The sequence below is a fragment of the Nesoenas mayeri genome, assembly GCF_963082525.1.
Source record: "Nesoenas mayeri genome assembly, chromosome: 5".
In the NCBI taxonomy this organism is placed as follows: domain Eukaryota; kingdom Metazoa; phylum Chordata; class Aves; order Columbiformes; family Columbidae; genus Nesoenas; species Nesoenas mayeri.
Genome location: NC_137548.1, coordinates 25,723,740 through 25,751,419, shown reverse-complemented (window position 1 = coordinate 25,751,419; position 27,680 = coordinate 25,723,740). Strand labels below are relative to the sequence as shown.

At 50.6% G+C, this 27,680-nt stretch overlaps 2 protein-coding genes across 4 annotated transcripts; one reads left to right on the top strand and one right to left on the bottom strand.

The window, feature by feature from the left end:
- Positions 1-17,432: 17,432 nt before the first annotated feature.
- ISCA2 (iron-sulfur cluster assembly 2) lies at positions 17,433-20,264 on the bottom strand. Its single transcript, XM_080345496.1, has 4 exons — positions 20,191-20,264; positions 19,844-20,018; positions 19,499-19,614; positions 17,433-19,326 (listed from the first exon to the last, which is right to left on the bottom strand). The coding sequence occupies exons 1-4, from the start codon at positions 20,247-20,249 to the stop codon at positions 19,152-19,154; spliced, it is 525 nt and encodes a 174-aa protein (XP_080201622.1). The 5' UTR covers positions 20,250-20,264; the 3' UTR covers positions 17,433-19,151.
- Positions 20,265-24,963: 4,699 nt separating this feature from the next.
- On the top strand, positions 24,964-27,119 carry NPC2 (NPC intracellular cholesterol transporter 2). 3 transcript variants are annotated; one of them, XM_080345198.1, is made up of 5 exons: positions 24,964-25,119; positions 25,200-25,307; positions 25,541-25,713; positions 26,346-26,447; positions 26,780-27,119. In XM_080345198.1, the coding sequence occupies exons 1-4, from the start codon at positions 25,035-25,037 to the stop codon at positions 26,430-26,432; spliced, it is 453 nt and encodes a 150-aa protein (XP_080201324.1). In that variant the 5' UTR covers positions 24,964-25,034; the 3' UTR covers positions 26,433-26,447; positions 26,780-27,119. The 3 variants fall into 3 exon arrangements, with proteins under 3 accessions (XP_080201324.1, XP_080201323.1, XP_080201322.1); XM_080345197.1 differs by having other exon boundaries at positions 26,711-27,119; XM_080345196.1 differs by having other exon boundaries at positions 26,346-27,119.
- Positions 27,120-27,680: the final 561 nt, after the last annotated feature.

Below are 27,680 nucleotides of genomic sequence, written 5' to 3'. Positions count from 1 at the left end.
CCTCTGAAATGTGCCTTCACAAGTAAAAAAAAGACATGTCTGTCATATAAAACAATTTATTTAACCCTTGCCAGCCCAGGATGGACCAGTGAAATGGAAAGAGAGGTCTCTGAAACTGGGGCCAGATTGAAGAGAAGCACACTAGCCCAGAGATTTCTACATTTGGATTCTGCAGCAGCAACAGATGAGTAGGTTTGGTGGTGAAGCTCCAGGGCTGGTTGGAAGCCCTGAGATCACACACTCAGCCATTTTCAGAAAATCAAGTTCTGTGTCCATGTGCGTCTTCTCACTCACCAATTTCCTTTGTACGCTGGTGAAACAGCCTTAATAGGCAAAGGAGTTCATTAGGCAGGACACAACATACTCTGAAAAACATTTCTGATCAAAGCCATTGCTTTTCCAAAAGCAGAATTACCCCTACTCCTTGGGAAGCCCTGAATGCTGTGAAAATGTATATGACCAGGTTGCTCTTTACTGTACTGATTGCCCCCAGCTCTGCAGTGCAGGTGCTTTCCTCACCTGCTTTCCTGGTTCTGCTTCTACCCCCAGTGCAAGAGCCATCCTTTCCTGAGACCACTTCCTTGGGGTGTGCGGAAGCATTATCTGGATCTGCTTTCCAAGACCTGGTTTGCACCAAACCCAGTGCTTCTTGAGCAGCCATCATGGTAACCAAAGCAGCAGTCCTTCCTCTGCGCTCGCTTTAGAGGATGTTGATCTTTGTTGTTTTCTCTCTGCTTTTTACTGTCAGAGATTTCCACACCTCACTGTCCTGGCCCAGCAACCTGTCAATGCCATGATACATTTGCGAGGCACATCAAAGATGTGGGATTAGTGCCTTCACAAGCCACCAGCTTTCCGCTGAATGTGCCCCCAACTTCACTGAAAAATCTGCAGGAGCAACGACCCAGTTTTGTCTCTCTCCACCACTCAAGCTTAGACAAGAACGTGGGATTTATTATGCTGGGACTTCTGCTCGTAAGCATGAGGACGTTGCTGTTATCAGCAGTTGACAGGCCATCAAGAAAATGTTGCTGTCAAAGTGACAAGCCAGTGGTTAGCATTTCCCCAAACCCCTGTTTGTCTATAGGAGTGCTCCTGCTCATGAAAATGGGTTCTCCGGGGCCTGAGGGGAATTATTCCCCCCTCACACAGGACAGGATGTGTGTCCCAGCCCCGCAGCATCGCTGCTGAAGGATGAGCAGTCTCTGAGATGGCTGCTGTGCACTGCCACAGGCAAGGGGATGCCTGACCACCTCACCAAAGACTTTTTGTGTTGCTGAGGGGTAAAGATAGTCAGCTGTCCACCACACCTGCATGCTGTTTTTTGGAAAAACACGTATTAGGTTTGGATAACCTCTAAGCATGGCAGGAGAGGACTCGGCATGGAGCATCAAGCCCATGGGCTCCATAATCTGGACTTTACCTTGGAGTGGCTACTAAACAGAGGTCACACCCTTTTTCTTTTTTTTTCTTTTTTTTTCTTTTTTTTCTTTTTTTATTAAATCAAATTCTTTCTCAGTTAACCTTGTTTTTAAAAAACATCAAGACCACCACTCTCAGCATGCCTATTTCCCTGACAATGCAGATGGTCTTACACTGTGGTCCTGATTCCTTCCAATGCAGATACCCCTGCCAGCAGCAGCCGAGGGGCATCACACACCCAGTGCTGCCAGGCTGATGAACAGAAGGTCACTCACAGTTATTTTGCGAAGTGACCCACGTGCATTATTTAGAGTGAAGCACGGAGTGACACCTCCCTTGTGAGCTCTTGAGCCAGGCTGGACTAAAATGCAATTGTTTGAAATGTCATGTCAGGAAGACCTTTACTAGCAAGCGCTGTGTGCAAAAACTGAGATGTTTTGGCAATATATGTGTATTTCAGCTCTTTTTAGGGGCTGGTCTTTTGGAGCAATAGGCCATCTGCCTCACTTCATGTCTGTTTTCCATGGCCCAATGAGTTCATACCTGTTTAGTTACTTTTGGTTATATATATGGAGTTTCCTCCTGAAATGAAGCCAGCACATGGGATATTTCCCTTAGCATTTAAAGTGCTCTTCCACTAGAGGACAGGCCTAAGGTTTCAAGGTATTGAATCACTTCTTTTCATTCATGGATATTTTTGCTCTAATGATGTGTCACAAAGTAATGAAAAAAGAAAAAGGGGTGGGGGGTGTAAAAAAATGTTTAAGTCTATCTTGTGTTCAGATATTAAAGACAGGTTTTAGCACCTTATTCCTTCCTCTCACAAAATCTTTCCTCCCTGTGCTTTGGTGAATTGCCCAGAGGTATTGAAAGACAAGGGATGCTGCATGACATTGGGTCCAAATGAGCCCCCTAGGTGGGAATTTGATCACAGAAAATTAGGAGGCACCTATTCTGTAACACTAAGGGGTTTTTTTTCAGCCCTTTGTTTCCATCCAGGTAGCGTCAGCAGTGTTAGGCAGAACGTGGTGTAAGCTTGGCTCAGCTGTAGGCGGGCAGAGAGTGAGCAGAAACCTGCCTCTTTAATGGGGAAAGAAACCCCATTAATCCCATTCAGACTCAAAGCCTACCGTCAGAGGAAGGATGAGAGGTCAGCGCAGAGCTGCTCTACATAGTTACGTTTTTATTGTATTAATTTCCCCACTGCTCAGTCAGAGGATTCAAGAGCACATCCATTTTGCAGCTAACATTTATGTAGAGAAAATTTTTTAGAAAATGGTGGTCGAGTGCCTGGTCCCTGCATCCGACATATTTAACTGAGGTTTCCCTGCTGGGGCAGGCACGGGGTAAGTGCTAAGGATCCCACTGGAGCTGCTGGTCCGGAGCAGAGTTCCTACCCTCCTGCCTCATGTTAGAGAGCAAAGATGCTGGGTTTTTCCTTAAAACCTTTCACACAACCTCAGCTGGAAAGGAAAGATTCCATACTTCGTTCAAGTCAGAAATTCAGAAGGTTAGAGAAAAAAATTATTGATCGCTATTTCCAACAAGTAGATATAGATCAACTTTTTCTGCCCTAAATGAACAGACTTCCTTTTCTTCCCCTGCTAAGGCAGAAGCTTTCAAATCCCTCCATGAAAATGGTTTCCCAGTCAACTGGTGACTGTGTGCATGTTAATTGCTGAAGCACATTGAATTATTTTGCACTTTATAGTGACGTTATTAGAAGGTTGGGGGACAAAAAAAAAAAATAGCTGTCATCTTGTGAAGCTGAGGTTTGGCTTCTGTGTTCCAGTAGAACTGGAACTGTTAGCAGGCAAACCACAAGGACCCTATGAAGGGAACAGAGTCTGGTGGCTTGGGGAGGGCAGCAGAGCTGCCAAGGGCTGCTCCCCTCACTCTGACTGAATAGCCTTTTTCCGCTGCTGGTGTGGCAGCCTGTGAAGGCGCTTGGTGTTTGCTGTAGGAGCTGCTGTCGCAGGGGATGTCCCTGGTTTTTGGCCTCCTGCAGTCTCCATCATCACTTGATTGGAAATGCAGAGTTTAGCAGCAAAAGCTGTAGCTGGTGCCCGCTCCCCCACCACTCTAGAGAGAGGCTTTGGTTCACCTTTGAACCATTTGGGTCCAAGGGTTGCTGGGAAGGATCCAGGAGGCTGCAGGGAGGTCTGGCACCTTTCACCTCCTGCCCAGGATGCTCAGAGCATGGCGCTCTGGCCCCGAGAGGCGACCCCGTAAGGACTAGAGCAGCTGGGGATCGGAGCCCAGGAGTGGCTTTGGCAGAGCCTCTGGAACAGGGGAGTCCTGGCTGGGGGGGGTGATGGGACAGATGCAGGGAGTTTGGGGGAACAAAGGGGTGTTGGGGGAGTGAAGCAGCGAGTGAACAGTGAGGTGAAAAGGGAGGGAAAGAAAAATCTGATAGGGGCCACTCTGAGGGTGGAGGGAGGACCCAAGTCCCCAGTAGCAGACGGCACTGTCCTAACTGTCTTTGTATCTCTCCTTTGCTACCTTCCCCTAACACTTCTCCTTCAAGAGTTCTTCCTCTGGCTCACCTTCCTTCTCCCCTTTCTGCAGGAGTCCTGTGTATTTTCTCCCTCCTTCTGGTTCCATCTTTCTTCCTTCTCCTCTGGCACCTCACTTGCTTCTGCACCCTCATTCCCATCTGGAATGCCGAGAAGCCCACACAACAATGCTGCCCTCAGCCAAGCCAGCTTTTCTGATCCCCCCTCACACTTAACCACACTATCACTGACTTCCAAGCAGCAAGGAAGAGAAGATGTGGGTTGCAGTCTTGCTGGAAATGAAGAAAGGCTGGAGGTGGGTGATCCAGGCATCGGATGCTGTTGGAAAGGGCTCAGTTCTGACCTGGGACAGGAAAGCCACTTCATTGCCGTCAGCTTTTGTTGTCTCTGTTGGGTTAGATGCTGTGGTGTTGACTGGGCACTCACTAGAGTTGGTCCCCAGGCTCTGCGGCTGAGCACAGGCCCCGCTTGGAGGTGCTTAGGTCTTCTCTGGGGACAGCTGCCCTGGCTTTGAAGACAAACTAGTATTTGATGGTGAACGTGTTGTCTCTGCTTTGCAAGTATGGAGCAGAGCACCTGCAGCTTGGGGTGCCGCCAGTCCAGGCTGAAGTTGGGCACAGCTCTGGGGCCATATGGGGAGGATTTCTGGACATGCCCTTGGTGGGCAGCAAGCTTCAAAGGTCCTGCCTACCAGCCTGATCCCCCCAGCACTTCACCCCAGACCCCTTTTTGAGTCATGCTGGCCAGGACAGCATGTGCTTCGGTGTGGTTTTGGTTGATCCTGTGCAGGGCACTGGGTTGAGGTGCCTATCAGGACAGGGCTCCCCCACTGCAGCACACTGCTGACCGTACGACTGGCCCCCTCGCTCACACTTATTGGAAAAAATAATTGGATAGATCGAAGTGCAGCACTGTTCTACTTAACAGATAAGAAATTTTGTATCTGCCGTGATGAGGGGGCAAGAGATATGAGCTCACTCTGGAGTCAGCAGCAGAGGCAATTTCATTTCACTTCTGCTGACGGGGGAAGAATTTTGAGGGGCTGAGCACCACTGCAGTTTGCTGCACTGATGTCCTGCCTCCCGCCACATGGGGGACCTGCCTGATCCTGGCAGGCATGGGTATGCTCTGAGGAGCTGAGCAAGGGAGCCATCATGCCCCTAAAGAGCCCCATGCAGTGTCCAAGCACAGCTGGCTGGCATCTGACAGTGAGCACAGCGTGGGGGCTCAGGCAGGGTGTGAGATGCTCGCCCACCCACTCAGGTCCTGAGCCCTCACTGCCTGCACTAGCACTGCCTGGCACCCCATCACCTCTGCTCCTTCATCAAGAGTGTAAAACACCCAGAATGGTAGAGAAAATCCAAGTCAAGGTGAAGCCATCATGGCACATGGGTCTGTTTAAGCTGGCAACATCTTGACTATCACCCTCTGCTGGGCATAGCGCTGCTGTGATGTCTTTGGTCCCCTGTCTCAGTGTGACAAAAGGCCTTCACTGAGGACTGAGGTCTTCACTTGTCCCCCTGTTTTCTGGCTGCTCTCGCAGATGGCCTGGGACATGAATCCATGTTATGGCAGAGCTATATGCACTTGAGCATCTTGGTCCTCAGCAGTGGCTGGAGGTACCCAATAAGTCCATGTACTCACCAAAGTAGGCTGGATGTCCCTTGTCTCCCAAAGTGAGCTGCTGGTGATGAAAGTGGAGGTCCCAGTAGCCCTGGCAGCCAAGAGGGCAAAACTCAAACAGGGAAAATTTGAGCAGCTCTCCAACTCTGCAACCAAAGCTGGAGCAGGTGAGTGTGCAGGTGGGAAAATAGGCATGAAGAAGAGGGAAAGACCTTTGCCTGTGCTTAGACTAAAACCAGGGAAGTTATTAATCGCCATCAGGACAATGAGCCAAAGTGGGATGCTATGCTGTGCCGGTGGAAATGGCCTCTGAGGTCAAGGTGGCAAAGTCAGGAAGAGATATAAATGGTGGCAGGGGTGAAGTTGCTCCTTGAACACAGGGTCCTCAGTGTGTAAAAAGCCTCGTGAGGCACTGAGGACCGGGCCACTGTTTCTCTGATGGCACAAACACTTGGCACGCTGATAGTGCTGTCAGCCCTCACGACTCCATTCCAAAAAATGGAAGAGGCTGAAAATGTCCTGCATACTGGGAGGCTTTTGTGAGCTAGGAATGAGATGAACTGGGGATGAAGGGTGGCATGGTGATAGACATCCTGCTGCCTCAGCCAGGACCAGGCACTTGTGTTCGCAGAAGGAAGCCGGGGAGATTTCACCTCTCTTACAAAACTGGTGCCGAGTTTTTAAATCAATAGCTTCACCTTCTAAAATGTTCCAGAAGAGCCTGTAACGATTTTTAATCTATTCTAAATGTCAGAACAAACAGCGTTTTCTTCTAAAAGGCTTTGCAGGCAGCAGCGCTGGGAGCCAGGCGGGCAGTGAGCACAGCCGCTTGGCCTCTCCATCCCTCTGCTCGGGGTTACACAGCTGCCATGGCAGCCACCACAGCCACCGGGCACCCAGCCCTGGTCCTTGGCTGCTGCAAGGAAACTTGGCCCAGGCTGTGGGCAGAATCCAGCTTTATTTCTTAGACTATTTTCTATTAAAGCAGGAATAACTAGTGAGAGAAGACCTGAGGCCCAGTGTGAAGCTTTATCACTGTCTCTTTGCTGTTATGTATGGCTTAGTTTGGAGCAGCCAGGCCCAGGGGATGTCTCAGCCCCCTAGAAGGGAATGATGTTAATTCTGAAGCCTGCTTTGACTTAAGGAAAAAGTCCCTGGTAGCTGTCAGGGCTGAGAGACCCTCAGGGCACACATCACGCTCCCATTGCCTTCGCACAGTCAGTGGTTTGGGAGTGCTGGTGTCAATAATGTTGCAGTGAGATGAGGTATTCCTGGGAGCGAGCTGCTTCAGAGCAGACGCTTTCAGCAGTCTTTTGGTCCCTCTGAGGATTTACAGACAGCTCGAGTCACATCTGCTGCTTCCTTTCCTCTCTCTTACCTTTGCAGATGCGTTTTCCTCACACTTCCTCCGCCAAGCCCCTCCTTCCTTTCTCCAGGCTGTGGGAGCAGACGTGGTGAAGATGGGAAAATGCTGAATTCATGGAAATAGGTCAGAGACTCTCAGGTCTCCTAGTGTGGCAGAACAGGTTATTGAGATGGGTGAGCATTAAGCTATTTAAGCCCTGAAATGATGCAGAGGGTCCTGCCTGGCACCGGCTTCGGTCACCCTCCCACCTCAAGGGCATACCTTGTAAAGATCTGCTTTACCAAGCTGGAAACTAGCCCAGACAGCTCAGCCCTGCCTACCGTGGGCAATTGTGAATTTCACCCGCCGCCCGCCCCCCCTGACACACACCCTTAGCCTCTCTAAGGTGCCGGGGGTCTGAAGTGGGAATAGGGGAGAGGGGTGTGGGTGGCTCAAGCTGAACAGCAGCTGCTGCCTGGAGGACAGGTCTCAGCGGACGCTGTTACGCTGCCGTTGTAAATGGCAATTTCCTTTTGTCATCTAATCTCGCTGCCAAAAAGCATGTACGCTTGTCAACAGGCCAGGCAGGGATACAATATTCTACTCCCGTCCCTGCTCCTATCTCTCTGATCAGGAAATTGTGCACTCAGGAGCATGATTATGCCAGAAACCTCCGTGTTTCTCTTGCCCACACTGCACGAGCCATTGAAGGATGGCTCTGACTTATTTATAGTTCCTTTCCCCACCATCACACGCTAAAAATGAGAAGGGCTCCAGCTTTCATGCCTGCAGCAGAGCCATGGCTTGAGCCAAAGGCAGGAGGAGGCAGGTTGACGTGCAGGTGGCTGTGCCATCCCTCCCGCCCTGGGCAGGAGGTGCAGGCAGGAGCTGGGTCGGGGTGACACCCAAGGCAGCCACAAGGAGCTGCCCTGGGCACGGCCAGGACCTGCCCAGCCTGCACTGAGCATCCCTGGGCAGCTCTGCTCCTGGGGCAGCTCCCCAGGCTCTGTCCGGCATCATTGTGCTTCAGGTGCCTGGGCTGTGCCCAGGAGCATATGAAAGATGTTTGGCACATGCTGAGCTTGCCTCAAGATGCAGTTTTCAGGATGCCAAACTTTTCTGTCACATTTGTTAACGAGTTTTGTCTGAAAATGTATGGGATAATTTTTTCCTGAAAATGTCAAAACATTTTGTTTAGACACTTTGTAAATGAAGGAGCTTGGCTTTCTTTCAACATGACAGTTTCATCTCAAGGCTGATCTACCTATCATTTTGTTTTATAAAGATGCTAAATAATATGAAACATTTGAGATTTTAATTGACGTTTTAATTTTATTTTATTTTCTGAAAGCCCCCCCAAGTTTTCTGTTTGGTTTGAAGGGGCAGGTCTCCCCCTTCCTCCTGTCTGTGTGGGGAGGGGTGAGAACGGTTAGCAGCAGATGATAAAATCCACTCTCCCAAGGGCACAGAAAGCTCTCCCAGGACTTTCTCATCTTGTCAGGCCACTGCCTTGGATACCCCTAGTTCTCTCCATTGCCCAACCCCTTCCTCCCTGGGTTTTTACTCCAGTGCCATATTCCCCTATCCCAGGAATAAAAACACTGCTTTCAAGGCTGCCTGTGCCTTTCTAGCCCCCACACCATGTTTTCCATTAAAGTAAAAGATTAATTTCTGACTTCATTGACTGACAATGCACCAAGGGGAGAAAAATGGAGCAGGCTGTGGGGGAAAGAGATGTAGGCCGCAGGAGGAGGGGACACAAAATCATGGGTGGCATCTGTTCATTATCAGTAGCCCCCAGAAGGTGCCCTGGCAGGGCAGGGGGCATGTGGAGTTGGCTCTGGGGTGCATGCAGTCCCCTAAAACCTGCCCTGCAGAGCCCCTGGGGGCTACACAGTCCCATCACACCCTCGTGCCATGGCCTGGATGAGGGTGAACTGGGGCAGCACAGGTGCTGCTACCTCCATCAGGAGCACCAGGATGCTCCTCTTCTCCTCCCACCCCACTCCACTGCTGGCCCAGGCTGCAAAGAAACTTTCATTTCTCTCCATCAGTTTCCCTGCATGGCTGACATCAGGGATTGCTATAGAAACCTGAGGACATGGAACAGGGCAACTCTGCCTGGCTGGGAGGCTCCTGCCACCCCCAGGAAGGGGTGTCACAGGAGGAGGGTGATGTGGTGAGGCTGGTGCCTCTGCCAGGGTGAATCCAGCACCAAGGCCCTGTGCGGAGACAAGGGACGAGTGTTGGCTTGCCCTCCCCATCCCACTGACACCGCGGCAGGTTTGAGAGTTATTGCCTACAGAAGATCTTGTGCTTTTCCTCTCTCTGTCTCTGCAGCGTGACAAGAGCTCTCGGCAGAAGAGCACCTCCCTTGCCAGCTGGGGATCGTTGCCAGATCTCAGCTCCACCAGCCTTTCTTCCCCCAGCAATGTACAGAGGTTCATTCTTATATGTGCAGCTCAAAGGCTCTTCTGTTTCACTTTCTTGTGAGGACTATCAAAGTGCTTGCAGATTTTTTTTTTCCTTTTTTTTAATGTTTAGCAGCTTTTAAGAGGGGTCCCAGCACAGGTGAGAGGCTCTCATCAGGCACCAGTTCTGCCTCCCCCTCTGAGTAGCAGAAAGGCAGCAGAGAGAGAAAGTCCCTTAATTAGCGAGCCGGTGCCCTGATTTTTTTCTCTCCCTTCGCAGACTCCCGCGAAAGGCCAGGAGCATCCATCTGGGACACTGAAAGCAGCTTCTGATGACAGTACCTTCCTTGGCTAGGCACACACATCTCCTGGCAGCCCTGTGAAACTTTGAGGAAAACACATATATCTTTCTTCTGCAAAGAGACGAAATCAGCTTTATCTACCTATGTTCATAGCCCTTTTTCAGTATCACTTAGTTGTTAATGCAGGCAGGCTCCTGCTGCGACAAGCACTCTTATCTCGGTATTATAGGTCACAAAGTGACATGAGCAAAGGTTGTGAGCAAGCCAGCGACATTAAGATGAGGTTATCTGTGTAGGCAGTCTGAAACAGGGCAACAGCACAGCCTGTACTGGGATCAGCACTCAGAAACATATCAGAGAGGCACACACATAGGGAGCATCAGGCTTTTAAAGCCATCAGGTTGTTTCCTCCCTCTCTTTCCCTGCTCTCTTCCCTCTGGGATAAATTCATACAGAGAAAATCCTTACCAGTGCTGTCAGCTTTGCCTGTGATGCATGTGAGGCTGCTTGTGACCAAAATACCCAGCTAACAAAATACTCTGCTAATAGCAGGGACCACTGGGGAACTTGCCACCCCCAGGTACTGGCTGGGCTGCACAGCCCCGAGCCAGTGAGAGGAGGCTGTTGCTCAGATCAGACCTGAGAGGCTTTAGTGAGGCAGCGGCTGACTCACCGCAGGGAAAAGCAGGTGCAAGCCCAAGACACAGACAAGGGCTGTCTGCAGCACCCACTGGAGAGAGGTGCGCTGCCCCTCGCACCCATCTAGGGGAAAGGAGGGAGCTAGAAAGGGAGCTGCTCCCTGGCACTCAGCATCCCATTTTTATTCAAAAAGGTGGGTGTCGTTTCAACTCATCCCCGAATCCCGGCTTTGATGTGACAACTTGTGCAGGGAGGTACAAAAGAAAGGAGGGAGATCTAGAAAATGCTTCTTGCCTGAGCCAGGGTTTAGTTAGACTCCTATAATTAACGACTGCGGCTCTCCTAAGAAAGATCCCAGCTGCTTTGCTCTGCAGCCTGCACTATCAATTTTTCTCTCATGCAACCGACACGCACCAAAACTCATTCCTGTGAGGAAGGGAATGAGTACGTACAAATCAAATGCATCTAGAAAACATGAGCAGGAGGCAAGGGGGCAAAGGAAACACAGGTTCCAAAGCAAGTGACACAAATCAGCATCCCTGGGAGGATGTGGTCAGATTCCCTTGGGCTATAAGAAGCTTGCAGGGTTAAATGTAGTGAGCCCTTCACACCAGAGCATTACATGAGGAGCTCAGGCAGTAGGTGAGACCTGTCTGTGCCCAGTGTAGTGTATGTTGCGCAATGTGCACCCTCATTTTGTCTTGAGATAAACAACTCAATAAGCTGTCCTTCTGCCCGGCTACTTTCTGTTCAGACCAGCCCCAGGGGGGCTAGGACTCCCTTTCTCCCCCACTAAACCCTAGTCTTTAGGAAGCACTCCCAACCTGACTCTTCCAGTGGCCTCATCTGCCCTGTAAAATTATCACATCCAGCACAGATCAAGAGGACATCAACCTGCAGTGCCCAGCATACTGTAGAAGAGGCAGTCCTCAAGCAGCACAGGTCTGTTCCTCAACTCCTTACAACAAGAGCCTCTACTTGCTTGGAGAATTAGCCCATGCGCCTAAGCACGTAATGCATTGACTGAGGATTTCTGTGCACCCTTGCTTTTCAGATCTGCTGCCTTTTCTACAGACCAGTGGACCCCAGTCCTTGAAAAATCAGGTAATTTTCCAGTCCTTCAGCAGGTCTGTTTTTCATCTCTGAAACTTTTGACACTTTCTGTTTGCTGAGGGTCCTTCCCTGCAAGCTGTCACCATCCACAGTTCAGCCAGTGCAAAGTAGAGCAGGGCAGTGGCTTCATGGATCTGGTACTGCCTGGCAGTATATCAGGGGGCAGCTGCCCAGTAGGCAGGGCCATGGGCACAGACTCTGCTCATCCCCTGCATCCCCTCAGTCTGGCTGCCCCACTCCTTGTTCCTCCACCCTGTTCACTTTTCTCTATGCGACCTACACCCCATTCCTTCACTGATTCTTGTCTGTTCAGTGGCTCCCAGGTCTTACCAGATTCTTCTACCTCTTACAATACCTGTACAGTGTAAGTGCCCGCCTGTCTCCTGACAGTCACATCCATCCACAAACTTGCTTCTGCAGTGGAGCTGAGGAAGGCTCAGCACACACCTCCTGTTGCCTTCCACCCCTGAGCATCTCTTTGTGTTATTTCCCCTTCTCTCATACCAGCCCATTTTATCTTTGCTCCCTCACAGTGCTGCAGCTCTATTTGATTTGCAGACACAATTTTTCCCCCGTGTAATTCAGCTCTGCCCTGTAAATTGGCTCTTCGCTGATATGTTTTAGCTTAGCTTGAAGAGGATTAAGTAACTTCTTTCACCATAGCAGTCCTATTTCTGGCCTGTGCCTGTTATCTGGGAACACAGGACAGTGGCAGCAGGGGCAAGTGTTCTATTAAGAGGCTGAGGAATCTGCCACAGAGTCCCACTGTTTTCCTGTTCCCCACTAAGCTCTCATAGGCACTGGTAGCTAAAATTCTGCTAACAATAGCATCATCCCATTATATCTGTCTTTGTCACCAAAGATAGCTACTGAATTCTCTTTTCCAAACGCTATTAGCTCTTCCCTGAAAAATTTCTATATTTAACACGAATCTTCCAGGCCCGAAGTTTGTGGCAAGCATGTGTGAGTAGGCAGGGAGGCAAGGGGGACCCTGTCACACAACCTGTCACACACACTGGCCAGAGCACGGCCACCCTTGCCTAGATGCAGTGCAGGACGCCAGCAGGGAGAACTGACCTAGTGTCCCAAGGAGAGGGTGAATGAGTGGCTGTGTCACTTCATCTGTCAATGCCTTCTCAGCCGCTATGGACACGGGGAAGAGCTTAAAGCCACTCCCGCTGTGTGGCTCTGCAAGCCATGGGAATGGGGCTACAGCTGAGCCCACAGGCAGCCCTCCTCATGGTCCTAGCCCAGGGCACCAGTCTGCCAGCCTGCAGCCATCCTCAGGAGGAGGAACCCAGGCTGCCATGCAGCACATCTGCAGGACATGCTGCTCCCCACAGCAGCCGAGAGGCAGCCACCACCTTATACACGGAGCTCATACAGCACCTTCTCCATCACAGCACCTCACGCTGCCAGGCCAGTGCAGTCTGGCACCAGGAGCACACCCTCTGGCAAGCTCCTGCCCATGCAAACCATGCTGAGCTTGTTCCAATGCTCAACACCACAGCACAGGAGCAAGGACTCCACATCTCAGGGACCATTCTCAGCATCTTCCAAGTGACAGGTCCCAACCAAACCCTGGCAGTGTGTCCAGGCAGTAATTCTTCCAGGGCAAAATCCTGTGAGTTCAGCAACATACAACAGTGTCTGGTCTTTGCTGGACCCTTGATGAGACAACACAACCCCAGGCTGACACTGACAGCTCTTTGCAATGTGCAGTCAGCACTGTGTAGACCGCAGCAAGGAAGAGTTGTGCTTCAGCAGCACCTGCCTCTGAACTGACCTGTTCTGAAGACCACACCTGCCTCTATGCTAACTCCTGAGCAGACAGAGCTTTATTGCCCTCTGCTTCACCACTGCTGAAAGACTAGTGGGGCAGATGTGGAAGGAGAGCTCTACCATACCCTGCCCATGGATGACTCTATTGCATCAGGATAGAACAGTGCAACACACAAGCTCTTTCCCTCAGTAACCAAGATTAGACTGTGAATAAGAGGAATTAGCTAAAGGTCAAGCCAACTAGAACAAGAATAATGAACATAGGCTTAAGGAACAGCTGTGTGCAATTGCTCAAAGTACAGCAGATTCTGTCCTCTTTTTTTGACTCAGTAGCTGGGGGAGGCAGAAATGTTAGCAGTGGCCAAAAGTACTTCCGGCCAGGGGGCTGCAAGACCCACTGTACAGCAAACACCTGGTTTCTCTATCCTGCATCTCCTGAGTCACACATTTAATGGATAAGCATCACCTTTGATCCCTAAGTCTCTGTTGGGCATGACCTCCTGGAGCAGCCCATGCTGCCCCCATTGCAAGAAGGTCCCTTGCTGCTGAGGTTAATGTGACTTGCCCTGGCACCTCCGGTCCCAGCAGATAAAGGCTTCTCCTTGGAGTCTTAGACCTCGTAATTAACCCTTTGCCCTTTGGACCAAAGGGAGCTGGGACATGTTGACCTTTGGAACACACTGGAAAGTTCAATTAACTTCAAGGGCCTTTTCTGGGAGCGTTAGTTGAGGAAACAAAGAACTCAGAGAAGTGTTGGAACATCGTCATCTAATTGTTCTGAGCATCTCTATTTTTAGAAGGGTGAAGAAGGAGCTGAAGATAATACCTCAGAGCCCCAGCACTCAGGATGGCAGCAGGAGTCACGGGCCTTGCCTTTCTCAGCACCAAGCCCGAGCCAGAGGAGGAAAGGGGGTGGCAGTGATGGGAGCATGTGTCTTCCTCCCCACCCCCCTTTTTAAAAAAAAAATTATTTTTCTAAGAGATGAAGTTCCATTTTCACCACCCCACCCCCATGGTCAGAAAATGAGACCCACAGATAGAGCTGAAGATAATGGCAGGTTGCCATGGAAATGTGCATTTAGTCTCACTGTTTCCATGGCAACTGAAAGACATACCATTCGGTTCCTCTGAAGGATGCCAAAGGTAAATGAGCACTGATTAAAACAGGGGCACAAACTTGGGCTCTAATCAGCCACAAAGACTAGAAAGACTAGGGCCATAAACTCTTACTGCTCAAGCAGGAAATACTAAGAGCCGTCCTAGTGCTGGGAAGGACAAAGGCAGAAGCACCACGCACAGACTGCTCCCCACAGGGCCAGGAATCACCACCTGGGAGTGATGGCCCATCTCCCTGTCAGGAACAGCTTTGTTTCTGTCCATGGCTGGATGCTAAACCCATCCCAAGTCCACAACCTATGGAGCTGTTTCCTGGTCAGATATCTGCCTGTGGCAGCCTAATCCTGGAAACCACACTGAGCAAACATTCTTCAAAATCCAGCAAGATCCAAACTGCACCATTAATCCTATATCTAGCCCCTAATGGGGCCTGGTTCAAGGATTCATCCTCTTTAAAAAAAAAAAAAAAAAAAAAGTAGCAATAAAAAGATTACCCAAATGGAAGAGTTTGATACAATACAGGTGGCCGCCGCTTATTCTTGCCAATGCTCCATTTCCTTGAATTGCAGCTCTTTTTCCAGGCTGGCTGACAGCCATATCACACACCCCATTACACAAGGTTATCCCTTGCTCTGTCGCCAGCCTCTCCAGCAGCTCCAGCCCGTTCCAGAGAAGCATGGTGAATGCTGGGTGAGCACTTTCGCTGGTGTGCATGAAAACAGGCAATAAGAACAAAGCATCAAAATGGTGCACATCATATCACACCCTCTGCTAATGAACCAGCTGCTGTGTTTGCTCATGGAGAGAGCATGCGGTTCAGCCCTCAAGCATGTGCTCTAGCAACTCATCCTGGAAGTAGAGTGTGCTTGCTCTGAATCCAACAAACTCCTCTGGCCAGTCCCGGCTATGGGTGTGAATGGTAGAGTTTATACCACTCTGTTTTTCACTTCCAGCTGCCAGTGGATGTTCAAAACGTTTGCAAGACTGGAGAAAGCTTTTATATAAAAGCAGTTGCCTGCCCAGTGTGGGACACAGACAAGAGCTTTCTTTCATGCACTTCTGCCTTCCTGTTATTGCCTCCTCCACTGTGCAGTGATTCCTCCCCCAGGTGCTTGATTCAGGCAAACCCTAAGAAGGCAGGAATTTTACTGCTGTGTGGGGGCAGCAGAAGCCCCAGTGGGTGTCATTGGGGAGGTACTGGCTCCTCACACCCAGCTGTCTTCCTGACTCACCCAACAGCTCTGTACAGAACTAGAATTTCACAAGGGATAGGACTGAACTTAGCAAAATTTTGCAGATGAAACCTTTGGGATGAGAGGGCCAGTTGTTCCCCTAATATCCGCCCTCAGTCTTATAGGAGCCACTCACCCCCAAACGCTCTTTGTAAGAAGTAATACCATGCAGAAGCCCACCAAGGTGAACACAGTATTCTCATGCATATCCTTAAACCATGAGAAAGGGAGCACAACAAAAATCTGCCATTTCTCTACCAGTGCCTGGCTTGTCACCTAGAAGAAGAACCTTCAGTTAACAGGCGATGGTAGATGCCTAACTTGAAGAATAGAGCCCAAGTCACAGGCTGAGGATGTGCTGGTCACCTACTAACAAGTCCCTGCAGAGCTCCAGCAAGCCCTTACCAATGTCAGGATTTCTATTCCATTTTCTTCTACCCGCCTGTCGGTGACACTGATGATTATGCCCTTTTCCCTTGAAGTTTCATCCTAACGCAGGTTTCCATAAATATCTTTCTTGATCATTTATTCCTTGTCAGGTGGGTGAACTGAGAGAATCCTCCTTCTTCATGTGGGAGAAGAGAAAGATTTTTCCACTGCGGTTTCTCACTGGCAATGAAGCTAAGGCAGCACCTCCAGCTCTGTACTCCCACTTTTTCTCAGCTGTTCAGTGCAAGGGTTCCCACCCATTCCCACACTGGGCACCTCACAGGCATGCCTTGGCAGTTCCTCATGGCCCTGGCAGAAACAGATTCCCCCTATAATCCTCCGTACCCTGCTCTTGGCACTACTCCTCTTGCCCCACAGCCTACAGTGTCATGCTACCTTTGCCCCCTGAGGCTATTCAGTGTACAAACCTTGACAGGCTTTATTTTCCTTCTGTGGGAGCCAGCCAAAATTCACCAAGGTCACATTCACCCCACTCTGCTAATGCAACCCCCTTTGCTGACTTCCTAGACATAGACAGAAGTTTCAATCTCTAAAGCACTGACATGCTTTTTTAAGAGTCAGAAGGAGTCTGGAGGTGACAGACAGCCCTTTGTACCCATTCCGGCTGGGAGCTGGACAACTGGAAGCTTTGGCCAGTAGATTACAGCTGCTCCCAGGAAGTAGGACTGGGAGGCCAAGCATAACATGTTGTACAGCTGGAACCTCTCCAGCTCCTAGCAGCTTCTCAGAACTAGAGACCACACTGCTGCAATACCAAACAAACTCAGCTCCACCCTGTCTCCGAAACAGGCAGTTGCAAAGAAACTTTTGCTCTTGCCTAGGTCCTGCAAGGAGCAGACCCAACCTCGCCCCAGACAGAAGTCGAAATGCCTGTACATGTCCAGCGCAGCAACTCCCAAGGAGTACGGGGTCCACCTAGTGCAGTTAGAGCAGTACTGCCAGAACGACAGGCAGAGCAACTCACACGTGCAAGCTTCCCATGAGCCCAACAACGCTGCCAGTGACACTGGTAGGGACCCAAAGCCTCATCCTCTGTACCAGGAGGGAGGAAGCAGATTCTCTGACGAGGGTGGCACCCCACAAGGACAGCACTTGCTCGAGTTACTTCATCAGCACAGAGTGAAAGCAGGTGGAACCTGCCTGGGTTGAACAGACACAGCACATTTTGATTCAATATGAAGGCTGCAGGCTTACAGGGGCTGAGGGTAGGCTCTGGTTTAGGGAAAAAAGCCTCAGTAGCTGCCAGTTTGCTACCTCCCCGGCACTACTTCTGCACTTTTATTTCCCATGAAAGATCCCAAAAGAGACCTGACCAAGGTCAGACTGTCTAACACAGATGAAGAATGGATCTGTACTTTCTGGTTCAGAAAGCAATTCCTCCCATCAGCTTTCATTGCTCAGTTATCCAGCTGAAAGAAATCGAGTTTAGCTAGTGTCTTCTACCTGCATGAACTTTTAATTCTTACACTTTTCAAGGGCAATTCTGGCTGACATCACATTCAAGACCTGGGAACATAAGTGTAAGGCAAAAACATCCTGCAAGGGTTGAGACAAGTCTTTTAGTCGCATCCTTTTACTCCCTTTTACAAAACAGAAGAGTGCAACATGCAGCTCCCCCCGATAGCGATATAACTAGGTAGAACTTGTTGACTGCAGGAAAAGGAAATGGAAAGGACTAAACCAAAAGAGCTGCTGCTCCAAATCCCATCCATATTCCCCATGTGACAAAGACAGAACAGATCACATATAAACTCCCGTAACATCTACAGATAAAACTGAAACTAGCTGACTATCAACTCTCTGAGCACCAGAAATCAATAGGCAGATCAGCGCTGAATGTATGCACTGCTGACGAGTTTAGAAAGGCATCTGGGAAACTTCACAACAAAACTGGCTGTGGCATGGAGTCATAAAAAGCTTGTGATTTGCCACAAGCAGTTTCCTTGAGACCAAAGTAATGCAGAGCTCCCACACTCACATGAAAGACTTCAGTCTTAAACAATTTGGTTATGATCAGATAAAATACAAGAGAGGGAACAAAAATAGCTTTCCCATTTCTCCTTTCACCCAGAAGCAGGTGAATCACTTTGATTTAAAAGACATCTAGTGGCAGATAAAACACTGCAGAAAACAACTAATCAAAAGGATGTTCTTCTGGAAACTTCTGCATTTCCCATTCCATGGGATTTTCAGAAAGGAAAAAAGCTGTTTCATTATTTCAGCGAACCAGGCACAAGTTGGACACAGATTAAACAGTGAAGCAATTTGTGGAAAAGATTCCCAGATAAATAAGCCAAAAGAACTTGAGGACCCTTAAGTAGTCTGTGTCAGCTGAACTTCCCTTCCTGCTAGGAAGGGAAGACAGCAGATGGGTTATGAAACCCAAGAGTTCGTATGACCTAAAATTCCAAGTCAGGTCTAGGAACAGTCTAAAATAGCACTAGGGGATGGGAGGGCTGTGCATTTTATTTATTTATATACATAAACACACAAAAGCTTTTTCTTCTTTTTTTTAAATAGAAGAAATACGCCATTAATTCTTCTTACTGCACTTTTTCAGCTTCACTTACTCTGAACAAGTAAAATCTTTCACCCCAGCAAAACCACTGTAGGTTTCTGGGACGCAAATAAGCCTGCTGGGTAAGAGAACAGCAAAGTATCTGGAGAAGCCCACTGAGTTGGGGAGTGGAGAACCAACAACCCTGAGAGGTGTATGGAAGAGAGACTCTGAGTCCCATTGAGCTGGAAGACAAGGGATAAGCAACAGTAGCCTGAAAGAACCCAAATTCTACCCACATGGGAATGCAGGAGCAATACTGATCAACCTCAAAGGCTTGTTTTTAGTAACAACTTTCAATAAACACACACACATATACACAGCCATCTCTTGCAGAGACAAGTGATAAGTGGCTCCATGTTCCAGACAGGGTAGGACAGTCAGCACCACCTGGCTGGTGGTTTACAAGGTGCTGAAGATGCTCCAATGTGCGTGCTCATGGCTACTTCTTGTTTGTGAAGGAAGAGCCAACAAGTCTTGGAGATCAGCTGGATGTGTGTTTGCCTGGAGCCTGAGTCACATTTAACAGCTGTATTACAGGGTAAGGGGGATGAAAGGGAGCAGATGGAAAAAGAACAAGCAAAAACTTTCTGAAGATTGCCAGGAAGTGTCTGCAGACAGCGTCCATCCATAGGAAGTCCAGTCAGAATTTGATAGAGAATGAAGTCCCACATGAGCAGCCCTTTTCTGCCTGAGGGTTGCTCACCACTTGGAAGGAGCTGCGAATCAGCTCCTGGCTGAAGTCCACCATGGAACCTTTCACAAAGGCCAGGCTGTCCACATCCACGACCACACGTGCACCACCTTGTTCAAACACCCTGCAGAAAAGCAGCATATTTAACCATTAACTGTGTTGCAGACTCGACAGAGAAACACAGCCTGCACATTTTCATTATCTCACATGTTTCTTCCCTTCAGTGCAAGATACTATCATGTCACCTTTGCAAAGAACAGTCACATCTGACCACTACTACACCCCTTTGCCCTTGCCTGTCATCAGGGTTGATAACTGTATCCAAGGAAAACTTGTACTGGAATCCAGAGCAGCCACCTCCTTCCACCTGCAGCCTAAGAAACTCTGAACCTTCTGTGATCTCCAGCAGCCTCTGCAAAGTAAAAGAAGAGGATTAAAAGGCCTGCTGAACACACTGGCAAACACTCAAACACCACAAAAGGCCAGGCAGTTTGGAAGTCCCTCCCAGCAGCACCTGAACTCCTCCCGGGGTCCCTACCTTATCATAGAATGTCCCGAGTTGGAAGGGACCCACAAGGCTCATCGAGTCCAACTCCTGTCCCCACACATGACAACCCCGCAGTTCACACCGCGTGTCTGACCTTCACGCAGCTCTCGCTGAGGAAGACCTGTCCGTCGCCGGGGTCGCTCTCTGTGGGGCCTGGTTGGGAGGAGGACGATGCCCACCGCAGCGGGCGGGCAACCGCACAGGCAGGACCCGGCGGGAGCCTCGGCAGCGCTCGGCCTGGGCACAGCGGGGCGGGACACCAGCAGCCTCTGGAGAGGAGGAAAGCGGGAGCCTCAGTGGAGCCCCCGTCCGGGCAAGGGGCCCGGGCCCAGCCCCGACCCCCGCAGCCGCCAACCCCTGCCGCAGAGCGGCGACACTCATGGACACACCACACCCTCCGATGAGCCCAGGGCACCAAGCGGCCCCGCCGCGGTGCGGTACCTTGTCCGGCTGCCCAGCGCCAACCTCCACAGGCGCCCCAGTGCCCCCGGCGCCGCCATACTGCGCCCGGCGCCCCGCCCCCGCCCGCTCATTGGCTGCCCGCCACCGCCGCTTCCGGCGAGGGCCACCATGGCGGAAGCGCTGCGCCGGCGGGGGTTACCAGGCAACGCGGAGCCCGCCCCGCCGGGCTGGGCCGGGGCGGTGGCAGCAGCTCCACCTGCCGTGCGGGCCGGCCCGCGCAGTGTGTTACCGGGGCCGCGTCCCTCCGCGGGCACAGCTCGGCTGCTGGCTTGGGAAAGCCAGCAAAGCCACTGCAGCTTTGCACAGAGGCACGAAGCTGCATGTTTGTCCTTGAGAGTGTTTGCTTCCCTAAGTGATGACAGTCATGGAGGAAAATAAACAGCAATAAAACAATGAAGAATAATTAAATAAATAACACAGCGCTCTCCAGCAGAGGACGTTTGCCCTGGAATTAGCTGTGAGGGTTGTTTATCCTGAGCAGGACCCAGAGACCCTGGATCATGCTGCCCAGGGAAGTGGTGGAGTCACCATCCTTGGAGGTGTTTGAAAGATGTTTAGATGAGGTTCTTAGGGACATGGTTTAGTGCCAGAGTTGAGGTTAGGTTATGGTTGGACTCGATGATCCTGAGGGTCTTTTCCAACTGAAATGATTCTACGCTTCTATGACCCTGGGAGGGATCGAGCTGGTGCTGCAGGGGAGTTGGGCGAGCAGAGCAGCGAACGTGGCGCTGGGCTGACGGGTTCTCAGGGTGTTTCCCCAGCCCCGGCGGTTCTGGTTTGCTCTCCTTTGCCAGGCGGGGTCTAAGCGGGTTTGCTCTCCTTTGCCAGGTGTGGGCTAAGCTGGTTTGCTCTCCTTTGCCAGGCGGGGGCTAAGCTGGTTTGCTCTCCTTTGCCAGGCGGGGGCTAAGCGGGTTTGCTCTCCTTTGCCAGGCGGGGGCTAAGCTGGTTTGCTCTCCTTTGCCAGGCGGGGGCTAAGCTGGTTTGCTCTCCTTTGCCAGGCGGGGGCTAAGCTCAGGAGTCCCCACAGAGGCTGGTTTTCCTTCGGCTGGCTGTTGGTGTCCCTGCTGCCGCGGCCGCACGCTCAGCCCCCGCCGTCCCGCCCCTCGGCCTGAGCGGGGCCTGGGGCGCTGCGCAGGGCCGGTGGCCTCCCCTGTAGCTGCCCGAGGCACGTTTGCTTGGGCGGTTTGGCCTCCTGATCACCCGCCATGTGATGGCGGTCTGGCTGGTCGCTTACAGACACGCCTGCAGTCAAAAGTCTGTCTCTTTCTTCCTCCTGTGTTTCTGGGGGAGGAATCCTGTTCCTCGCTGGGCCAGGCTGGTGGCAGATGGGATGGTGGAAGAAAACCTGAAATCCCAGCAGGAGGGGGTGATTAAATGTCAGGGGACCTCGGGACCCTGCAGTGGTTTGCTTTCTCACCGTTCCACGCCAAGCAAGGTGATGCTTTTGCAACCACATGCTTTTGCTCATTTGTCCCACCCTCAGCATGTAAATAAAGACCAGTTTGAGCTGTTTATTTGGCTTGCTCTTGAGTTAACTAACAATGTTAGGATAAAGCCACGGAAGTTTCACAGGCAGGGTCCCAGGGGCGCTCGTATTAGTGCAGGTATCTGCAAGTGCCGATGAGTCCTTATCAGACACATTAGAACACTTGATGTTTTTAAAAAACACACTGAGGTGTTTCTCCAGTTATTATCAAAGTAGATTACTTTCAAGGAGCAACTCAAGAACTCGTGGGGGATCACGCTTGCTCTCTCCTGTGGGGGTGTGTTAGACTGATCCCATGGCATTTCCCTATGCTGTGGCTGCATTCACTGTGAACACCTTTTGGAGAATGGGTTTAGCCCCCCAAAACAGAGACACTTACCTTCTAATTGCCTTCATTTTTACCAGTGTTAAGTGTCAGAAGTGTGATGAGTCCCTCTAAGGCATTTTGGGATGTTGCTCAGGTGGCTACTGCAGACTGAAAGAATCAGAAAGAAGCCAGCTGGCCTCACTCAGAGTTAATGTAGTTAATAATCCACTATGCTGAGGAGTGATTTAGGTGCTGGGGGCAAATTTTTTTAGTAGCTGGGAGAGGTGGGTGTAACTAAATAGAGCAGCTACTTCTTTGCATCTTTTTCTTATTGCTGTTGATTTTTTCTTCCTTCCTTTTGCCAGCTATGTGTTATAGTGGTATTTTTCTCTCACCTAGAGTTATGATCTAGGTTTTCTTCCTTCCCAAGCTGGTCATTGTGTTCCTGATCGTTTGATACAATCTGATTTTAGGTTTTGGTGTGTTTTGTTTTCCCCTTCTTAAATCAGGTCTGTGGTATCAGGGTTTGGGGAGTTCCTTTAGCTCTCTTTAAGCACACTGTATTGAAGGGATTTGTCTGTGCATTGGATTCTCTAGATATTTTAGTCTATTCTTCTCTGCAACGCATATATCATCTTGTATCTGTTTTGGTGGAAAACTGAGCTTGTTTCAGTGCTTCAGAAACTGGTAATAATAAAACCTCTGGTGCGGTGTTGAATGCAAGAATGGCTTGTGATGCATTTCAATGTGAATTCAGATGATCTGCAGCACAGGGAGCATGTTCTGGCTGAAAGAACAGTAAAATTGATTAGTCTCTGTACATGGATTTTCTTGAAAATGTGACTTCTGTATTCACTGCTGTTATAATGCCTGCAGGTGCATCTGTTTACCGAGCTGCAAGTGCAATGCAGTTAGAGGGGGCTGGATTCATTCAGTGTGGGTAGCTCATAAAATGAAACCGTAGACTTTTTCCTCATGTAATAGAGTTGTTTGGATTATAGAAATGAGAAACTCTAGTATCCGTTTCACTGGAAATAATTTCTCTGTTGGCTTTCTTAGCTTTTTCTCCTGGTGTTTCTGCACCTTGGCACAAGCTCCCCCTGATGTTGGTAATTTGGAAGGAGCCATGTCTGCGAAACGATGAGGCCAGCCTGATGCCGAGTAGAGTCTTTCTGAAGTGTTTTGGTGAAATATTAGACTCCAAGGTGAGCTGGGCACCCGCGTTTTGTATCAGATGTCAAAAGGGGCATGTACCTAAAAGCAAGGTCTGTTTGCCCTATGATGGATGTGCTGCCCTGGGGAGTCTAAGCTTCAGTGCTGTTATTGCAAAACTGGTGTGATGGTACTGTGTGATATCAGCTGAAAACCTTGGACAGAAGGTTTCTGCTTCTTTCTTGTGTAAAGTGCTTGGCTGTAGTTTTACAGACTTAGACTTACTAAGCTTTTTATTAGTCCACTTCTGAAGGGGGAATAAACATGTTAATTCTGATCTTAGGTTCAATTATTTTCAGTTCAAAGCTTTTGGAATACTTGTAGACTTGTATATATATAGATGCTGGCACTGTGCAAAAGCATCTGTGAAGCAAAGATAGCTGGAGAGTCATTTTACAGGGAGGCATCCCGATTTAATGCATTGTGCAATTTGCTCCCAAGCATGACACCACTTATCCTGTGAACGTGTGACAGTGGTTTATGGTGTTGCTCTGACCCAACTGCACTTCTGTTCCCGGCAGTCAGATAGGCAGCTTTGTTTATCACCTGTGAGACTTGAAGGATGGGGAGAAGGAAAGCCTTTCTAAGGGCACGAGTTCTCAAGCGCAGGGAAACAACTTTATCTGTGTTGGTTATGAACACAGGTGGGCTTAAATATACGGCTTAGTCTCAGCAGGGCATTAGGGTCGCCTTTCTTTTTTATTTTTTCTTTTGATAGGGCTGTTGTAAGCACCCTGATCTGCCTGCTTGAGGCCTCTGCAAACCAAATGCTTGTTCAGAATATTAAAAATAAAATAAAAACGCTGCTCTGCTTTCTAAAGGAACAGATTATTTTTTTTTTCCTCTTCTGAAGGGCTGAAGTGCTCAGCAGGGAGATGCACAAGGGCAAGTCCTGCTAACGCCTCTGGTGTGACACCCCTTGTGGAAAGCCTGAGCAAAGCGTGGGGGTTCGCCTGTGAGTCACTGGGCAGCGCAGCTGAAGCTGAGCAGGCAGATGCTGAACTGGGGCACAGGTCCGACGGGAGAAGCTGTGTCAGCTCTGCCGCGTTCCTACTGAATCAGCGCGCATGTGCCTTTCTCTCTGTCCTGTTCCTGATATGACCCTGCTAAGGGTAACGCTTGTTACCATGCGAAATTGGTGAGAAGCTGTAAGCTTTAGCTTGGGTCAAACACTCACTGAAGTGTCTTAAACGTTTGTGTCAGCATCCACAGCACAAATCTAGGAGTCTGCAGTGTTTCACAAGTTTGAGAAGCAGGACTACCTTTAAAGTGCTGTGAAAAACAGCAACCACAGCGATTACTGAGCAGACATCACTCTTAACACTCAGGTTATGCAGGCACCTTTCAACATGCAAAACATCATGTATAGGATAAGTAACGAGTAAGGCTACAGGCCAGTCTGCTATGCTAGCTTCTTGATTTTTATTTTCTCTCTCTTTCAGTGGAGGCACTGAAAGAGCTTCCCAGCCCCTGGCACTGGCCGGACGTGAGCTTGTCCTCCAGCTGCTGCCCCGCAGCGGTACTGGAGAGGGTGTCTGTCTGTCCAGACGCTGCAGTTTCAGCATAGCCCCACTACTTCTCCCTCGTTGTCCTGTCCCATCCGGTACCGAGGGCCTCACGGTGGTATCTCCGATGCGGACCGGGCTGCCCGGCCCCGGGACTGTAGGGGAGCAACTCCGCCCCCCCGCCAAGGGAGCCCCCGCCCCGGCCCGGCCCCACGGGCGGGGCCGCCCCAGCTGACCGGCGGGCGGAGCCGCCGCGCTCATGTGACGCCGCGGGGGAGCCGCCGCCGCCGCCGTTCCCAGTGCAGCCGCCGCCATGGTGCTGTCCTCGCTCGCCCTGCTCCTGGCGCTGGGCGCCACCACCGGCGTCCTGGCCGAGCCCCTGCGCTTCGTTGACTGTGGTGAGTGGCCGGGGGCGGCGGGAGGCAGCGGGGCGGTCGGCAGGCGGAGAAGGCCCGGTAAGCCCGTCTCTTCCCCGCAGGTTCTGTAGACGGCAGCATCCAAGAGGTGAACGTGAGCCCCTGCCCCACGCAGCCCTGCCAGCTCGTCAAAGGAACATCCTACAGCATCAACGTCACCTTCGCCAGCAGTAAGTGTCTTTTCCTCAGCTGGGGTGCCCGGGGTGAGCACCTCTGTGTCCCATTGCTTGGAGAGTGGTGGGGAAGGGTGGGTGGAGAGGGGTCTGGGTGTGAAGAAGTGGATGGGGAGGAAGAGTGTTACTTAACTGTGTTCTCACAGCCTCTGGGGCTTGCGGATGGGGGAGCATAAGATAGGAATGTGTTCCCCGCTCCAGTGCCAACCTTGCACTTCTCTGTTCTCCAGAGATCGAGAGTCAGGGCAGCAAAGCGAAGGTGTACGGTGAGATGCTGCATGTGGACATACCCTTTCCCATTCCTGAGCCTGATGGATGCAAGTCCGGGATCCAGTGCCCTATTCAGAAGGGTCATTCCTACAGCTACCTGAATAAACTCCCTGTGAAGAGCGAGTACCCCAGTGTAAGTAAGCAGGGAGCTGGTCTTCTCCTTGGAACTGCCACCCTTCCTGGGACAGTCCAACAACCTGTCTTTTAAGGAAGCACACCTTGTCTTGTAGTGGTGGGAAAGAGGTTAGAATACTCCTCAGGCTATCTGGTGGCACTTCTGCTGTGAGTATGACTGTCTCAAACTCCCACTTTGGGACAGACCCAGCAGAAGAAGCAGCCTGACTCCAGCTGCTAAGAAAGTGGCTTCAGGTGCCCAAGTATCTGCCTGTTCTGTTCTATGCGCATGTGTAGCCTCCCTGCAGAGCCTGCCGTGTTCAACCGAATGCTCCCAAACTGGGGGTGATTGGCTCCAGGGTGCATTTCAGCTGGAAGGCTGGAGGGTGTTTCTGCTTACTCAGAGAGTAGAGATCCAAGTGCAGTGTGTGTAGGTCTCCTGTGTCATGCAGCAGAACCCTCTATGCATGTGAGATACTCCAGGAGCCACAGCATGAACGTGGCAGTGGGGCAATGCCCCAGCTCTGTCCTCTTTGCTCAGAGCCCCCAGGACCGTCTTGCTCCACAGAAGTAACAACTACACCCCTCCATGTACTTGCCTTATGATCTCCTGAACACTCTCACTTCCCTCTGCTTTTCTCTCTCTTTCAGATTAAACTGATTGTGAAGTGGGAGCTGGTGGATGACCAGGACCAGATGTTGTTTTGCTGGAAGATACCAGTTCAGATCACCAGCTGAGGAGCCCTGCCATGAGTAAGGCTTGGGAAGGGGAAAAACAGAAGACAACACAGGCCAAATTCTTTTATATATTAAGCATTTCTTACTGCTTCCTTCAGAGCTTTGCAGCCTCTGAGCTGCCAGTACTGTGTTCCTGCAAGGTCAGCTGTGGGCAGAGGGCTTTTACCCCATTTAGACCCCTCAGCAGTGTCTGCTGCAGGAGTGACTGAGCATTGTCCTCTAGCTGCTCTGTGGAGGATTTTTAGTTGTTTGAAATGGAGCTGTCTGTCCTTACAAAGGAATTTCTCTGCAATGAACCTGGCTGATTTCTGAGCTGCTACCTGGTAACCCTTCAGTGCCTCTTCTAGAACACCAGCTGCATCCACGCTCCTGCGCTTCTCCTGCTCTGTCCTGACCGGGATGCCCCTGGGACCTGTGTTTGACATCCATGCAGCTGAAGGAGAGGGAAGGAGAAGAGGTTTTCCCCAAGCTGGCAGACTGCTCTGTCCTCAGCCCCTGCTCAAGCCAGCAGGACTGCAGCTAGGAAAACACCTCTTTTGTGGATGCGAAGCCAAGTGGCGTTTGACGTCTCTGCAGGGATGATTCTTTCTCTAACCGGTGGTTTGCACTACTACTAACTTGGAGCTGCTGGGAGCTCCTGAACCTCTTTTTATAACTTTCCTTTTAATAAAGGCTACATAAAATCTGCTTGTGTTGTCTTCTGTGAATGGAAAGGAGCAGGAGGAAAAGCATAGTGGCTGGGCCTCTTCTAGTTGGGCTTGGGCTGCTCTTACTTCTCAGCTGAAGGCATGGATGGAGGTGGTGTGCTGGCCTGAGTGCGGGTGAGCTGTGAGCAGCCAGGCATCTCTGCTGATGGCTGCTAGGGTGTCCAGCTGGTGATGTCTGGCTGTGCTCCTGCCTTGCTGGTCCTGCGCTGGACTGAAATTGTGCAAAGGTTCCCTGAGGAGGTGGTGGTGTAGAACATGGCCATGCTTGCTGCAGCATAGGTAAAGGCCTTTCTAGTGAGGGATCTGGGGCTGGGAAAGCGGCTCCAAGACCTGCCTAAAGGCTAAAGGCACTTGCCAAGTGCAGAAACGTACACGCTCTGACACTTAAAACTGCAGCCCCCTCCTGCGTGAACATGTCAGGGTGTGAGTGGCCATAACCACTGTGCTGTCAGTGGGGGCTGGAGTTGGCTCCTGTGGCTGGCACTGGGCTGAGGAGATAAGTATTTGGCCTGGCAAGTATCTCTGCTCTGGCTCAGGAGCA